Source organism: Entelurus aequoreus, linkage group LG01 (assembly GCF_033978785.1).
Source record: "Entelurus aequoreus isolate RoL-2023_Sb linkage group LG01, RoL_Eaeq_v1.1, whole genome shotgun sequence".
NCBI lineage: Eukaryota > Metazoa > Chordata > Actinopteri > Syngnathiformes > Syngnathidae > Entelurus > Entelurus aequoreus.
In genome coordinates this window covers 78,579,015-78,592,871 of record NC_084731.1, presented here as the reverse complement: position 1 = coordinate 78,592,871, position 13,857 = coordinate 78,579,015, and the positions used below count along the sequence as shown (strand labels likewise).

Genomic DNA, 13,857 nt, shown 5'->3' with positions numbered 1-13,857 from the left:
TCTTGCATGTGACTTTTCCGGGGGGTTTTATTGTCTATCGTCCTAATTGCCCAGATTGATATTCCCCAAGAAGCTCCCCTCTGGGACGGGTAATGGATTACCTACACGCGCTGTTGCAAATTTAATTTATTAATGCCGGCTGCATGCGCTCGGTATCGCCATATGCGACCCGGAGGCAGAGCACGCCGCACAATTAGTGGCTCGTTTATGCTTCTCCACTTAATCTAATCGTCCGTTTGCTGGCGGTTCCTTTTATAGGCCATGTTGCCCTAAAATTAAGGGTAGCAGCGGATGAAAGTGCGATCATTTCATTGGCGTTTTGCACTAATGGCTTCCCGGCTCCCCTGTCAATGCTTCCTGGCTTTGCAATTAGAAGAAACAGCGAGAAAATGCTAGATTAGTTACTCGGCCGAGCGAAACGCAGGAATCAATTTTCCCAGTGCAAACCTGCATCAGCCCCCTAATTAGCCGTTCATGGGGTGTTTTATTTTATTAGCCAGCGTGCATGTCTCGTACCAAACGCAGACCTGTGCTCGGCATGTCACGACGTGCGCGTTGTTTTCTTTCCCGTCGTCAAAATGTCTCATTTTAGGGACTTGGTGTCGGTGTAGTTGTTACTCCAAATTGAAGAGCGATAGGTCGTCGCCCACATATCTTTGTTGTGTCAGTGCTTTTGTTCCACGCCGCCTGGTTGCTTGTTGAAACACAAGCTGTCTTCATAGCTGACATTTATCGTCGGTGATAAATGCGTTTTTTTTTGTTTTGTTTGTATTTTCACCCCCTCTCAACTCCTCGCCGTATCTCTCCACTTGAACCGCAGATAGTTGAACTTGGAGGGGTGGCACTGAGGGTCCTTCACCTCCCACTTGAGGTGGTTTTAGCCCAGGCAAGAGCCCCCGACCCACGCAGAACATAGCCGAGTTGTGGGAGGGAAAGGTGGGAAATTTGCGTGTGAAGAGGACAGAAAATAACTCGCGTGTGCCGGAATGCGCCGGCATCAAGCACGGGGACCCCTCACCTCGCCCGGCGAATTTCTCCACCCGCGCATGTCATCACTTGCAGCCTCTTATGTGGCTCACAGTGATGGGGATTTTTTTCATTAGCCTGCCATCCAACAAAATTGTCCGTAAGAGTCGTCCGCTAAGAGCCTGGAGTATTATCAACTCTGCTCAATAGACGACCATCCGCCTAACCTTGTACTTTCTTTTTTTTTTCTCTCTCTCTTCCCCAATAAAGCAGGAAATGAGGTCAGCCAAAAAAGATCATTGCTTGTTTAAATTAGATTGTATTCTGATGACAAAATGACCTATTCCCATGTTTACCGGATTCTAATTACTCTCTTATTGAAACACCTTCCATTTTGGCTCCGATGCGCTGTGTTGGAGTCTGCTCGTATGGCAGTTTTATGTGTCGGGATGAGGTGAGGTGACACAGAACGATGCCAGAGGGAGCCTCTTTAGGGTCGTTGCGGCGAGCCACTCCCAGTCATTGACGGCACGGCGCCCGAGGATGCACAAATGGTGCGTGCTGCAATTTCAACGGCGAGGAGCCAACGGGCTAATTCGTAGAGCACGCGCGCACAGGCTCGATGTGTGGTCGCGCCGAGACCGTCTGTGCACCGATGCTTTTGTGTGGTGACAGGTATCACGCGCCGATAAAGGCTGCAGCTTCATGCGTAGGAAGGTTGTAGATTTAGCAAGGATTCCACTTGACCCTTTTTCGGCTCGAAACAAAAGAGCGTGTAACGAGCAGCACAGCCAGGCCTGCTTGGCAAATTGGCACCGCTGGGTGCCAGCCTTGGCCCTGCGCCACCGATTTGAGATTAGCGAAAGCAGGAGGAGTAGGGGATACGATGAGAAATGGGTAAGCATGGAGTAATCTGGTGTTTATCAGAAACTATGAGCCGCCACAGCAAGCTAACAAAAGCACTAATGTCCCATTTTGAAAGATATAAGATGATTGTATTTAAAGGTGCTGCACCTTTAAATACCTTTTTAAATAAAAACATTTTAAGAACACCAACAGTTGCTAAAATTATGTTACCAGTAGTGGTTTAAGACCTATGTGTCAAAGTTAAAGCCCGCGGGCCAGATATGAATTATCTATGGCCCCCGGGATGATATTTGATTAGTATTAGAGCCGGCCCGCAGGCCACAGCCGCCTGCTGCCGTTTTGCACGCACCAATACTCCATCAGTGTTGGCGCTAGGAATTTTCAAAATGGGGACCCCATTAAGTCATAAAAATGGGGTCCCACAGTAAATTTTTGGGGTCCCACTTTTTTGTAACCGTTTTAAAAACAAATTATAAATGTATGCATTATCCTGTTATATCTCACATTCTATATTGTTTTGGAAAAAGGTTGTCATAAACGTTAATTCTTTTTTTTTTTTTTTAATACAAAAAACGTTTTTATGCATATGTAAATTTATTCAGTTATAAACATTTATTCACTTTCTTCTTTACTTCATGGATCTAAACTTTACCGCTGCCAGTATTTTTTTCTATATTTTTATTGTAATATTTTTAGAATGTGTTTGTTCTATTTTTGGCCAAAGTAAGACCAAAAAAACAATCTGAAGTTGTCTTTATTTTTTAGTTTTAATGCCATGATTTTGATAGTCCGGCCCGCGTGTGCACATATTTTCCTGCATGCTAAAATGAGCTAAAATGAGTTTGACACATTTTTCACAGTTAGAAGTATAAAAAGATGTGCCGCATGTGAAAAAATAAGATCTTCAAGAACAAAAGGAATCAAGTAGCAAATGTTAGGGTTGCTAATACATTCCTGTTTAACCAGTAAGTACATTTTAACAAGCTTTTCCAAACGCTGCATTCGTAGCGTGACATTATCCTATTTGCTGTGGGGGCGTAGCTTACATGGTCAGACCAGGAAGAGGGCGAGAGAACGCCATCGCCCTCTAGGCAGCCACGGAAAACGGTACCTTTCATTAAAGGGAGTCGGGACCCTTCAACAGAATTACCCTATGCAAGATGGTGTTGTACAGTAACAATACCACATTTTACTGTACCTAAGTCACTTTCTTTTTTCTTTGAAACCCCAACTCGGGTCACCTTGTCGCTCAAAAAAGACTCCTCTAAAATCTAGCCAGGTGATTTGATATGCGTGTGCCACCAAACGAGGGTTCTGAGTGAAGAAATGCTCTCTTTCCCCGCTTCCCTCTGAATACCTAATGTTCCCGTTGCCTCCGCCGCATTCCTCTCTGCGCTCATCCATTATTTATGGCACACCGGCACGCATAGGCCCAAAAATACACGTCGTTGGCCACAAATATTTAAAATCTGCTGACTCTCTGAAGGTGCTGCCGCTCCCAACCCCTGACCTCTCCCAGCCCTAAAAAAAAACAAAAAAAACGCTGTAGCACTAACCTCTGTGCTTCCTTCCACGGCAGGTCAGCGAGGGTCATGTGGGTGTCGGAGGCCCCGGTTGCCGTGCAGAGCAGCTGAAGCAGACATGGAAAATAAGTGTCTGGCGGAATCGGTAGGCTTGGCCCTGTCAACTTCACCAGCCACCTCCTCCTTTGCCACTACCTTCTCAACTGGCTACGCACCAAGTATGTCTTCCCTTTCCAAGTTAGGGAACTGCTATGATTTTTTGAGAGAAAAAAATGTGTCTGAGGGGCCAATGTGTATGTGTGGATAAATTATATGTACACATTTAGCTGTAAAAATCTGCTGTACAGTATGTGTGTTTGGGTCCCTTTTTTTCAGGAACACTAATACCAAAAGTCACAATGTCCAATAGAGTTCTAAAAACTTTATGACGGACCACCCCAAAAAAACGGAATGGAATTTTACATTTTTTTTTACTAAATGGGACACCCAAAATGTGCATTAAAATAAAGAAAGTGGGATTTACAATATTAACTATGAACAATAAAACAGTGAATATTAACAACATATGAACGCCGATCCTCTTCTACTTCTCAGACCAAGCAAAACACAACAAAAATGTAAAAAACAGCAAAATAAGAATGCAAAGTGTAATAAACACCTACAATATGATATATTATCTTGTAAAAATGTGCTTCCACATCTGTTCCTGACACATGCGTTTTGTGCTGGCTGCTCTGAAAACAAACCCCGCCCACTCTGGTTTGTTTCTAGTCTGAGCTGCTGTGACGTAGATTACCGTAATAACTCGTATAACACCATTGAAACACTTTCTATAGTTCAAGACTTACGGTAATTTAAAAACAGCACTGCACATCATAATGGCGACAACAGTTTTGATGTTAAAGGTCTAGAAAAATTATGTAGAACGTCTTGCGGGCTGGATTGAAAATCTTAACGGGCCGCATGTGGTCCGGGGGCCGTATTTTGCCCAGGTCTGCCACACAGTATGACTGGGCGATATGGCTGAAAACTGTATCACAATATGTATTTTTATCAGTTGATATCGATAATTTTTGATATTTTTAATGACCCATCAAAAATAAGGACAAGTAGAGAAATATATTAAATGTGAACATTTTTATTTAAAATGTAACCTTCCTCTGATTATAATCCCCTCAGCTATGAAGCCAGAAAGGAAATTAAATGTGAACACAAACATGGAAAACACTCAACGTAAACAAAATAGTAAAATCACATTGAACATTTAACAATAAGCTCTTAAAATGAAGGTGCAAAAATAAGGAATATGTAAGAAATGCTTAAAGTGTAACAAAGTAGCGCAAAGTGTGAAAATGTAAACAGAAACATGACAACTATTTTCTGCAGCCTTAGCGGCTAAGGTGGTATGGCATTACTGGTCATTTACAGACCATATTGGTCTGACTCCTGTCCCTTTTTAAAAAAATAAATAAAATAAAAACTTTTTTTTTTTTTTAAGTGCCATACTGTCCAGGTGACTAATTTCTCCACAATTTCTTAATTTTTTACCTTCTCTCCTCACTCCATTCAAAGAACAAGATGTTGCAACCAAACGTAATAGTTGATACTGCTACCTGATTGGCTGTTAGCGTCACTCCCACTGATCAGTGATCACTTCCTGCGTTGCTCGGTTACCAGAGAGCGAGTGCCTTTGTTCATGCAACCAACCTTGCTCCGCAACTTCTGATTTCTTTCTACAAAGTAGAAAAAATATTTTCTGACATTTTATCGAATGAAATTTTTAAATATTGATTACATGTCTATTGCAATGTACTGTATATTGATATTGTTTAATCGCCCAGCCCTACCTCACAATGTAAACATGGCTTTTGGTCATGCGAGACTTCATTACTACCAAATGCCCTGCAAACACTCCGCTAGGAAAAAAAAACATTGATCTTGACACTGCAAACCTAAGTATTCACAAAAACAACACACCACTTCCTCATGACGGTTCCAGCATTCAAGTTCACCCAGAATTTTGAGCATCAAACATTGCAACTCAAGTAAGTCTTTATCATTTAATTTAATTTGTCACAGAAGTATTTAAATTACTAGTCTGTTCAACTTCAATGTCACAAAATGCCATTAAAATGAAAAATGTGTTTTTGTTTGACAAAAATGTGCACTTTTGAAATTTTTTAAGTCCCGATTTGGACACCTGTTAAGCACTGGCACCGCCTTTAAAGTACCAATTTGGTTTTAGTATCGGTTAAAATGTAAACACTACCCATCCCTAATCAGGATATAAGCTTCACAGATTCATGGATGTGATGTCATATTTGGTACAGTTCGTCATATCCACCTTTGTTTGACACTTTCCTACTTCCATCTGTGCACAAACTATCGTCAAATCCCTATTTAAAAATTATAAATATGAATAAGTTTGATATTGAAGCAGGAAGTTATAGGTATTTGCTTGAAGAAAAAAAATATATACAGTGCATCCCTACGTATTGCATATAAAACACATTTCGGTAACACTTTAGTATGGGGAACATATTCACCATTAATTAGTTGCTTATTAACATGCAAATTAGTAACATATTGGCTCTTAATTAGTCATTATTAAGTGCTTATTAATGCCTTATTCTGCATGGCCTTATTATACAACCACTAAGCCATTAACTAAGAGTCTTCCCTCAATAACCTCAGAATTATTGCTTATTAGTAACGCTAACCCTTATATGTTCCCCTAGTGTCCAAATAACTCTAAATTAAGTCTTTGTTACTTAGAATATGTTCCCCATACTAAAGTGTTGCCTACATTTTTATAGCAGCTGACTTGTATGACGAGACAGCATAGTTCATTGAAGTTTAGCTTAAAATGTTAGTAGGTGTGTAAAGAAAAGAAAACAAAGATTTTCAGATTATTAGTGATTCCTATTTGTAACTATTCTCAATAGATTAAAAAAAACAAAACAATTTTTTGATTTTTGATTATTTATTTTTTTTGTCTGTCCTGTCCAGCCACTCAAGTAAATCATCAGGTACATCATATTGTTGATTAAAGTGCCCATATTTGCTGTACAGATTTTACTTTATTATGTTTGGGAAACATTTTATAAAGTAAAACCAGTTTCCTTTCAAGGCATATAGAAATGGATCAAAGCTGTTTATTTTATGGGGGAATGTATTTAATCATAAAACTGGCACCGAATGTTAATAAAGTGTAGATTTGGAATAAAGAATCGATTCTGAATTTAATCTTGTGGTGCCCAAAGATTCACAGTCCTACTCGTTACTCACATGTCTGACTGTGTCCCTTAATAAAGCACTAAGGATGAAGTGACGCTCAATAAAACAAAGCTAATCGATCTCTGAAACTTTTTAGAAAAGAAAGTCTGTCCCGGTGAAAAATTGTGTTTGGTGGAATGAAGGATGCAGTAAAGGACAGAATGCTGATCCACTGGCTCGTGGCAATATCTGTCCAATAATGCAAATATTTCAACAACTCCGGAGATTTCACCCATCAAAATGTCAGTAAGAGACACTAAATATTCAAAGGAATGTGCAGCACTCTGGAGAATTAAGCTGTTTTCTCTCAGAATGTAAAAATAATGTAAAGCAGCAGCAGCAAGCCTTGCTTTTGTCAAACATCTGACAGGTCATTGAAATTCAGCATCGGACGCTGCACTTGCCAGCTGTGTTTTAGCAAGCCTCTCGGCCCGGCACAACATTTGCTCGACAGAAGAACACAGGGGGAGCAGGGGGCTGCGCCAGAAGTCAATTACTTTGACATGGAGGAATTGTCTGCCACTCGATGCTAAGCACCACCATTAGGTAGGAAACTGTAGAGGAATAGGGACGTTGCGATTGAGGTTTTATACTGCCAATACCGATCATCCATGAGTGAGATCGACCGATACGATCACATGTTAAATTTTATTTAGTTATAGTAAGCAAACACAGAATGGCAGTGTTCCAATATCAACACTGTTTAAACTATTTCCTTATTATTTTATATACAAAAATACACACACAAAAATAGATACCTTTTTTACAAGAATAATTTTTAAACCAGAATGAGCTTTTCTAACCTGTAACCTGTTTTGAAAAGAAATCGTTATAATTTTTTTATCGAGTAATACATTATGAAAATTGGGTTGAATCGATTCTGAATCGAGTTGTCAACCCAGAAATCCAAATCGGATGGAATTCTTAGGTGCCCAAAGATTTATAAAAAACTGCCGTACTGTTGAGGTTATTTCCTGTATCATCCACAACTTCTTTGCTCTCTGCAGCACTCTTTTGCTTTCTCTTCTCACTCCATACAAAGAATCAACAAGATGGCACAACCAAACTTGATAGTTGATACTGTTACCTGATTGTCTGCTATGGTGTCACTCCCAGGGTGATCATTTCCCGTGTTGCTAGGTTACCAGAGAGCGAATGCCTTTGTCTATGCAACCAACTTTGCTTCAAAACTTCCGGTTTCTTACAACAAAGAAAGAAATTTATACACCAACGCATATACGATTTTCTATCGCGGTATATAGTGATATTATTTTATCTCCCAGCCCTACTACACAATAACTAATCTAAATGCAAAAACTACCATTCGCTACTCATTTAAAGTCGTTTGGCTTTTGCCCTGAAAGTCGTCCTGTATCCAAGGACAATGAAGCAGTTTTTTCTATGGGAATTGTGGGCGACCGCCCAGGGCGCAATTCATGTGAGAGCCCTTGCCACTTCTTCTCGACTACAGTTAGTGGAGTGGGCGTCAACTTGCTGCTGAGAAGTTGTGTCAAGAGGTTGTACGTGTCACTCACTGTCCGAAGAAAAGGCAAGGGGCAGGGGACGTGCCGGCGGGAGATCGATTTGCGACTGCAGAGGTTGTGTGTGACTGAGTGAAAAACACAAAGGCGAGGGATAGACAAGCAAACAAACTGCTTCCAATAAATTGTATTTCCCTCATACATGTGATTTATTGGGTTATGTGAAATGGTGGTTTAAAAATGAGTATTAAAAAACAAATCTGTGCGGACTGTTGGGCTAATGCATCATGTAAATGCAGGCACAGTTTTCTTTTTTTTTTCTCTGCCTGACTATGAACTCTAAGTTCATGAAGGACAAAAGTTTTTCCAAGCTGAATCTTATTAAAACTTACTTGAGTTCCACTATGTCACAGAAACCTCTCTCTGGACCTGCCATCATCATCATCAATCATATGCCGTATGATTGATGATCCCTCTGCCCCTAAAAGGATGAGCCTTCACAAAGCCGCACCTCAAAACTAGCCTACACCCGCCCCAGCAACCGTTACATTGTCTTGTTTTTCGTTATCAATAATTCTGGAATTAAAAGTTTAGCACAGTTTTGGTTTTTTCTTATGCTGATTGGAACAGGATGTGTTATGTGCGACCATGTTTGTTGAATTTTTGTGCTGGTTGATTTCTTTTTTTCTACATCATGACTAGGGAAGTTTGTTTGGATTGGGTCATATAAGTAATTGCTGTGCACACATTTACATTGATGTACAATTAATGGCCACTGACTTGAGTTGCCACCAGATGGTGGCAAAAATGTCACCTATAAGTCCACTGACTATTTGTGTAATATATGAAAACACCACGCCTGGCCAAATTGCTTATTGGACTAGTGCCGGCGGGCTGTAGTTTGGACACCCCTGGTTTAGCACCTTGTTTTTTTATATGTAAAATATATATAAACTGTTAAGATATTATTTGTATCTCTTTCAGGTGCTCTGTCTTCGCCAACATCTTCCTCAAAAATTTGCAATGAGAATGTCTGATAAAGCTGACACTGAAACAATGAAGGTTTCCGAGGCTGACGACACCGCGTCAAATCGAAAGGACAACGCCATTCAGTCCGAGGTGTCTGAGAAGGGCGACAAAGACGATCCTGGCAGCATCAATACAAAGGAACCCAAGGTAAATGTTTTTGTCTTCAATTGTATTTGAAAATCTATCAACCTTTTAAACACAAATACACACCCATGATATGTGCGCATTCTTAAGAATATCTTCATGGCTATACAAAATTAAAGGCCACAAAATCATGCATTTGACAGATTTCTCTGCATTGAGCACAAACTAAGGATGACATTCTAACCTGGCATCGTTTTTCTTATAAAAGTCTTTAAAATATCTCGAACTGTAAAAAACAAGACCCACACTTGATAATGTATTTCAGTTGCTGACTTGGCAATTAATTGTTTGTAGCAGACTTCCTCTGGGTCATTTGTCAATTTTCTATGTTGATAAAGCAAGTATGCCTAAAATAAAGCATTCAAAAAATAATGCTCAAAATGCAGTAGTATGCTACTGGATAGCATTAGCGACTTAACATGGCGATTTCAACACCTCTAAATTTGGTAATGAAAACTACACCCAAGATGTACGTTACCGTCAAACCGCTGGTGTGTAATAAGTACAGTACTTGCAGTATAAATACTTTGTAGGACTCAACAAAAGACAATATTGGCACAGTCAACCCAATGGCAAAGCCTACTTCCTAACTACGAAAACACACCTCGGACAAACTGAAATGAATGCATACTTGCAAATGAGACTTAGAAGTGTAAGAAAACTAAACATAATAACAACAAGACAACAAGATAGCACAGATACTAGTATCCGCTCACTGTTAAATGTTGAATGAAAAATATATATATTGAATTTTTGAACACATTAACATAAAAGAACCGAAAATCCAGATACTGGGAATCAGTACCATATCGGTCCAAATGTGAAAGGTTGTATGTTTCCGGGACTTGCCTTTCACAATAAAAGCCCCATATTGGATGGAGTTAATGTATGTTCTTATATTAAAATTGCCGTCCGTATCCCGCACAGGTCATAACCCAGCAGTTGAGAATCACTCACTTTATGCTAAGTAGCGAAAGCTGTGACCGCCCGAGTTGCTCCGCATAGTCCGAACAATAGAGACAAATATGATCGGAGCGTCTTGTTTTCCTCAAGCCAGCTCAAAAGTCTGGGAATATGGGAGGGGTCAGCAGCCTAATGAACTCTGAGTGGGCTGAGTGCACTTGATAGCTCGCCTACTTTTCTCCACACTTTACTCCATGAAAATTCAGTAGCAGTCAGTGTCAAATGCAAACTGCCTGGGGGATATGCTGTCACCTGCGGCAATCCAGATGATTCACCCCCTTGCTGCTTCAGCACCGAAAATATATCCTGAAAAATATAATTAGCGCCAACTGGAATAATAACACAAGGCTTGGCTCCCCCTTAGTGCTGACCACAGTGAATATCTAACTAAGAACTAGATTGTGAATTTCTACATTTCATGGTCTACACTTAAGATATAGCAGCTAATGGCCAAACAAAGACCTAAATAAACAAATCTAAGTCCTATACCGGTGTAAGAGTCTCGCGAGGGCCATTGCAAGGCCACTTTGAGACAGCTGGACAATGAAAGAATGAGAGTTAAATGTTTGTCATACTAATGAAGTGTTTACATTTTTCTATAATATATTTGCTGTAATTAGTTTACATAGATTCATTTTAGCCTGACACATCAAATCTGAGTAAATACAAGTAACTGTTAAGGGTGCAAAATATATATATATATTTTTTAAGCCAATAACGACACCGATAACTTCCTGCTTCTCAAGACCAATAGGAAGGTTGCATTTGACGTCTCATCTGTTTTTCTTCTATGCGACTTAATTTTCACGATGGTCAAGCAGCTAGAGCGTAGTATTAAAACAAGTGATTGGGTGTAGAGTTTGAGCAGAAAATGCCATATTGCTGTTCTTTTCTTGGGTGTTCCAGTCGTACAAATGGAGATATAGGAAAGAGCTTTCATAGAGTCCCGAAAGAAGTGGTTCATAAAGGTAATAAAGTCGAGGGGAAAAACGAAAGTGTGTCGAAGGAAATGGCTCTTAAAAATATCACTTTCATCATCTGGTGGAATACAATCGGACCATGCTCGTGTCTGCAGAGATCACTTTGTAAAATGTTTGAACATTTGATTTGTTTGAGAAACTGTCTGTGATGCAATCGAGTTTTATTAGTGTTGTTTGATAGCAGAACTAAACATAAAGAAATGAATAAATGAAATAAATTGCATTATTCTTTTTGTTCTTTTTGTTGTTGTTGCTATGCCTAAATATAACAAAGAAGACCTGGTTGTGCAAATCACGAACGTCATGTTAAGTCTGCATAATAAATATTGTGATTGTTGGTCCAATCCACCGTATGTTTGTTGTCGATGTTTATAACAAAAACTTATAGCCGAGTTGTTGTTGTTGTGCAGGAAAGCCAAGTGCTTTATTCGACGCGGATGACCACATTCTTTGGTGATATTTGTTAGCATCAAGAAAATATCCTTAATAGTGTTAATAAACTACATTAATACATCTCTAGTAGGCTCAACAGCATATACTCAATCTTGGTATTGCTAGCAAACATTGCTGAACAACAGGGACATTTATTCCTAAACAATGACACAAAATATGAACAACTGCAGACATGAATTGTAGACGAGCAGGAAATCAACTTCAAACAAACTAATCCTTTTTCTCATTAGCGTCACCATCATAGCAGCACGGCACTCGTTATGTCAATCAAATACTTTACTTACCGGGGTACGAATTAATCCAACTTTGTCTTTCACCGATTAATGCTTAATTTGTGTACGCCTCAGATGTCAAGACATGATGTGCCTCCCATATTTTCTTCTATAAATACCGTAATTGTCAAGTGAAGTGAGGTAGCACTAACCTCTTGTTGATGATAAATGGTTTAAACCTTTAAAAAAATATTATTTTAAGAGTTTAAAAATCCATTCCATCCCATTTTAAATATTTTTTTATGATTGCTTTTATATTTGCCTCTAAACCTTACAGAATAAGCCTAAATCTGCATGGATTCAGGTAAATTACCAGTAGCCTAATGGGGCTACTGTCCGAATTGCGATGCATCTAAAAATCTATTATTTTCCCCACCTCTAGTTTACACTCAGGAAGTTTATGACTGCCTACGAGCTAGGCCAAGAGAAGCGCTTGATTTACTTACCAGAACCTACATACAGCACCGTGTGGTTATTATTGCCTCATTGGAGTGTTGTTTTATTAATGGCTTATCATTTGAGGCGCACAAAAAAAAATATTATTCACCCCGATTCTAAATCAATTCATTGTGAGAATGTGTTTAAATCGAAAATTGTGTTGACTTGATAATCGATTCTGAATCGACTCGAATTGGAATCGAATCGTTAGGTGCCCAAAAATTCATACCCCCAGTTATCAGAATTGTATTTAAAATCGGATTTGCCGGTACAACATTATACAGTAATTCTTCACATAGGCCCAATAATTATCCATCAGATATTTATCAAGTACCCCTAACTGTATCAATTAGGGCTGGGCGGTATATTGGTTGTCATACAATGGAATAAACAACACACTACGCTACGACTAACAACAAAAATAATCGGAGTACTCTCAACTCTGGTTATCTAGCCATTTAACACTTAAGCAACCTGAAACACTTAACACGTTTTTTAAAGACACCGGTAAATACCGTATGCCGCCATTAGGCCTAAAAAATACCAAGATATCAGTTTTGGTGCATATTGCCCAGCCTTAGTATCAATCAAGCGTATTTGAAGTACGGATGTTCCCTAAACCCCAACATTCCAAATTTAGATAAGTTGTAAACCCTGGGGAAACATTGGCTTCATCCTTAGCCCATGCAACACCTCCAAGTATTGTAAGAATCAGCTAAAAAGTTGTGCTTAATCGTTCTGATATAAACCCGCCAAGAAAATAACCTCATAAATATTCCTTATCCGAAAATGTGTTGACATTATTCTTCTGTGGTCACAGGAAATACGCCCGGTAAGCCACTGCCCTTTCTCTGCAAGGGAAGGTGAAATGCTAGAAATGTTTTTTGTGGCAGCGATGCAGGCGGAATAAGATAGGGACAGAAACAGGCTAGTGGGTGATTGTATGAGTTTTGGGTGTGTACGTGGGACTGAAAAGCTCTTAGATAGAGGAGGGGGTGAACCGAGTGACTTTGCCACCATCTGTCTCCAGCTCTGTCTCCCCATACTCTGCTGGTGGCCGTCCTACTTTTGCTGACTTCAGCCCTTTCCCCTCTCTCCCCCACCGTTCCCATTCCTTTCCCCGCTGCTGGCATTGTTCATTCCCCAACGGCCCCACACCACTCAATTAGCTGGTGTTGAGGCGCGCTCACGGTCCCAAACCTATTACACCTTCCCCACCGCCTCCATGTTACCTCGTATTTAAAAGGGTGCGTAGGTCACAAGCGCGAGAGACGGGCGAACTGCGGCATGTTTCAATTTTTTCCTGTGCAATTTCTGGCCCTTGAGCTCAATGGGATAGAGGGGGGTTGTCCTCTTCCTTTTTAGAGGACAGGCAGGAAGGACAGAGCTTCATGTTGGGATTAGCAAGCACAGGACAGAGCTTTGGTGCAATTTATACTGGAACAGCTCCTGCTAGGTCACCTAC

The 13,857-nt window shown here is 40.0% G+C and overlaps 1 protein-coding gene across 9 annotated transcripts in view; it reads left to right on the top strand.

Annotated features, from left to right (window-relative positions):
- Positions 1-13,857, top strand: part of LOC133657618 (R3H domain-containing protein 1-like) — a 101,957-nt gene that overhangs the window by 17,870 nt on the left and 70,230 nt on the right. For all 9 annotated transcript variants that reach the window (XR_009827308.1, XM_062059160.1, XM_062059202.1 and 6 more), the window contains exons 2-3: positions 3,413-3,574; positions 9,098-9,289. Coding sequence is in view for 8 of the 9 variants with exons in the window: in XM_062059160.1 (XP_061915144.1) it covers positions 9,137-9,289 (153 nt within the window). In the remaining variant the exon portion in view is untranslated. The remainder of the gene's footprint in view (positions 1-3,412; positions 3,575-9,097; positions 9,290-13,857) is intronic.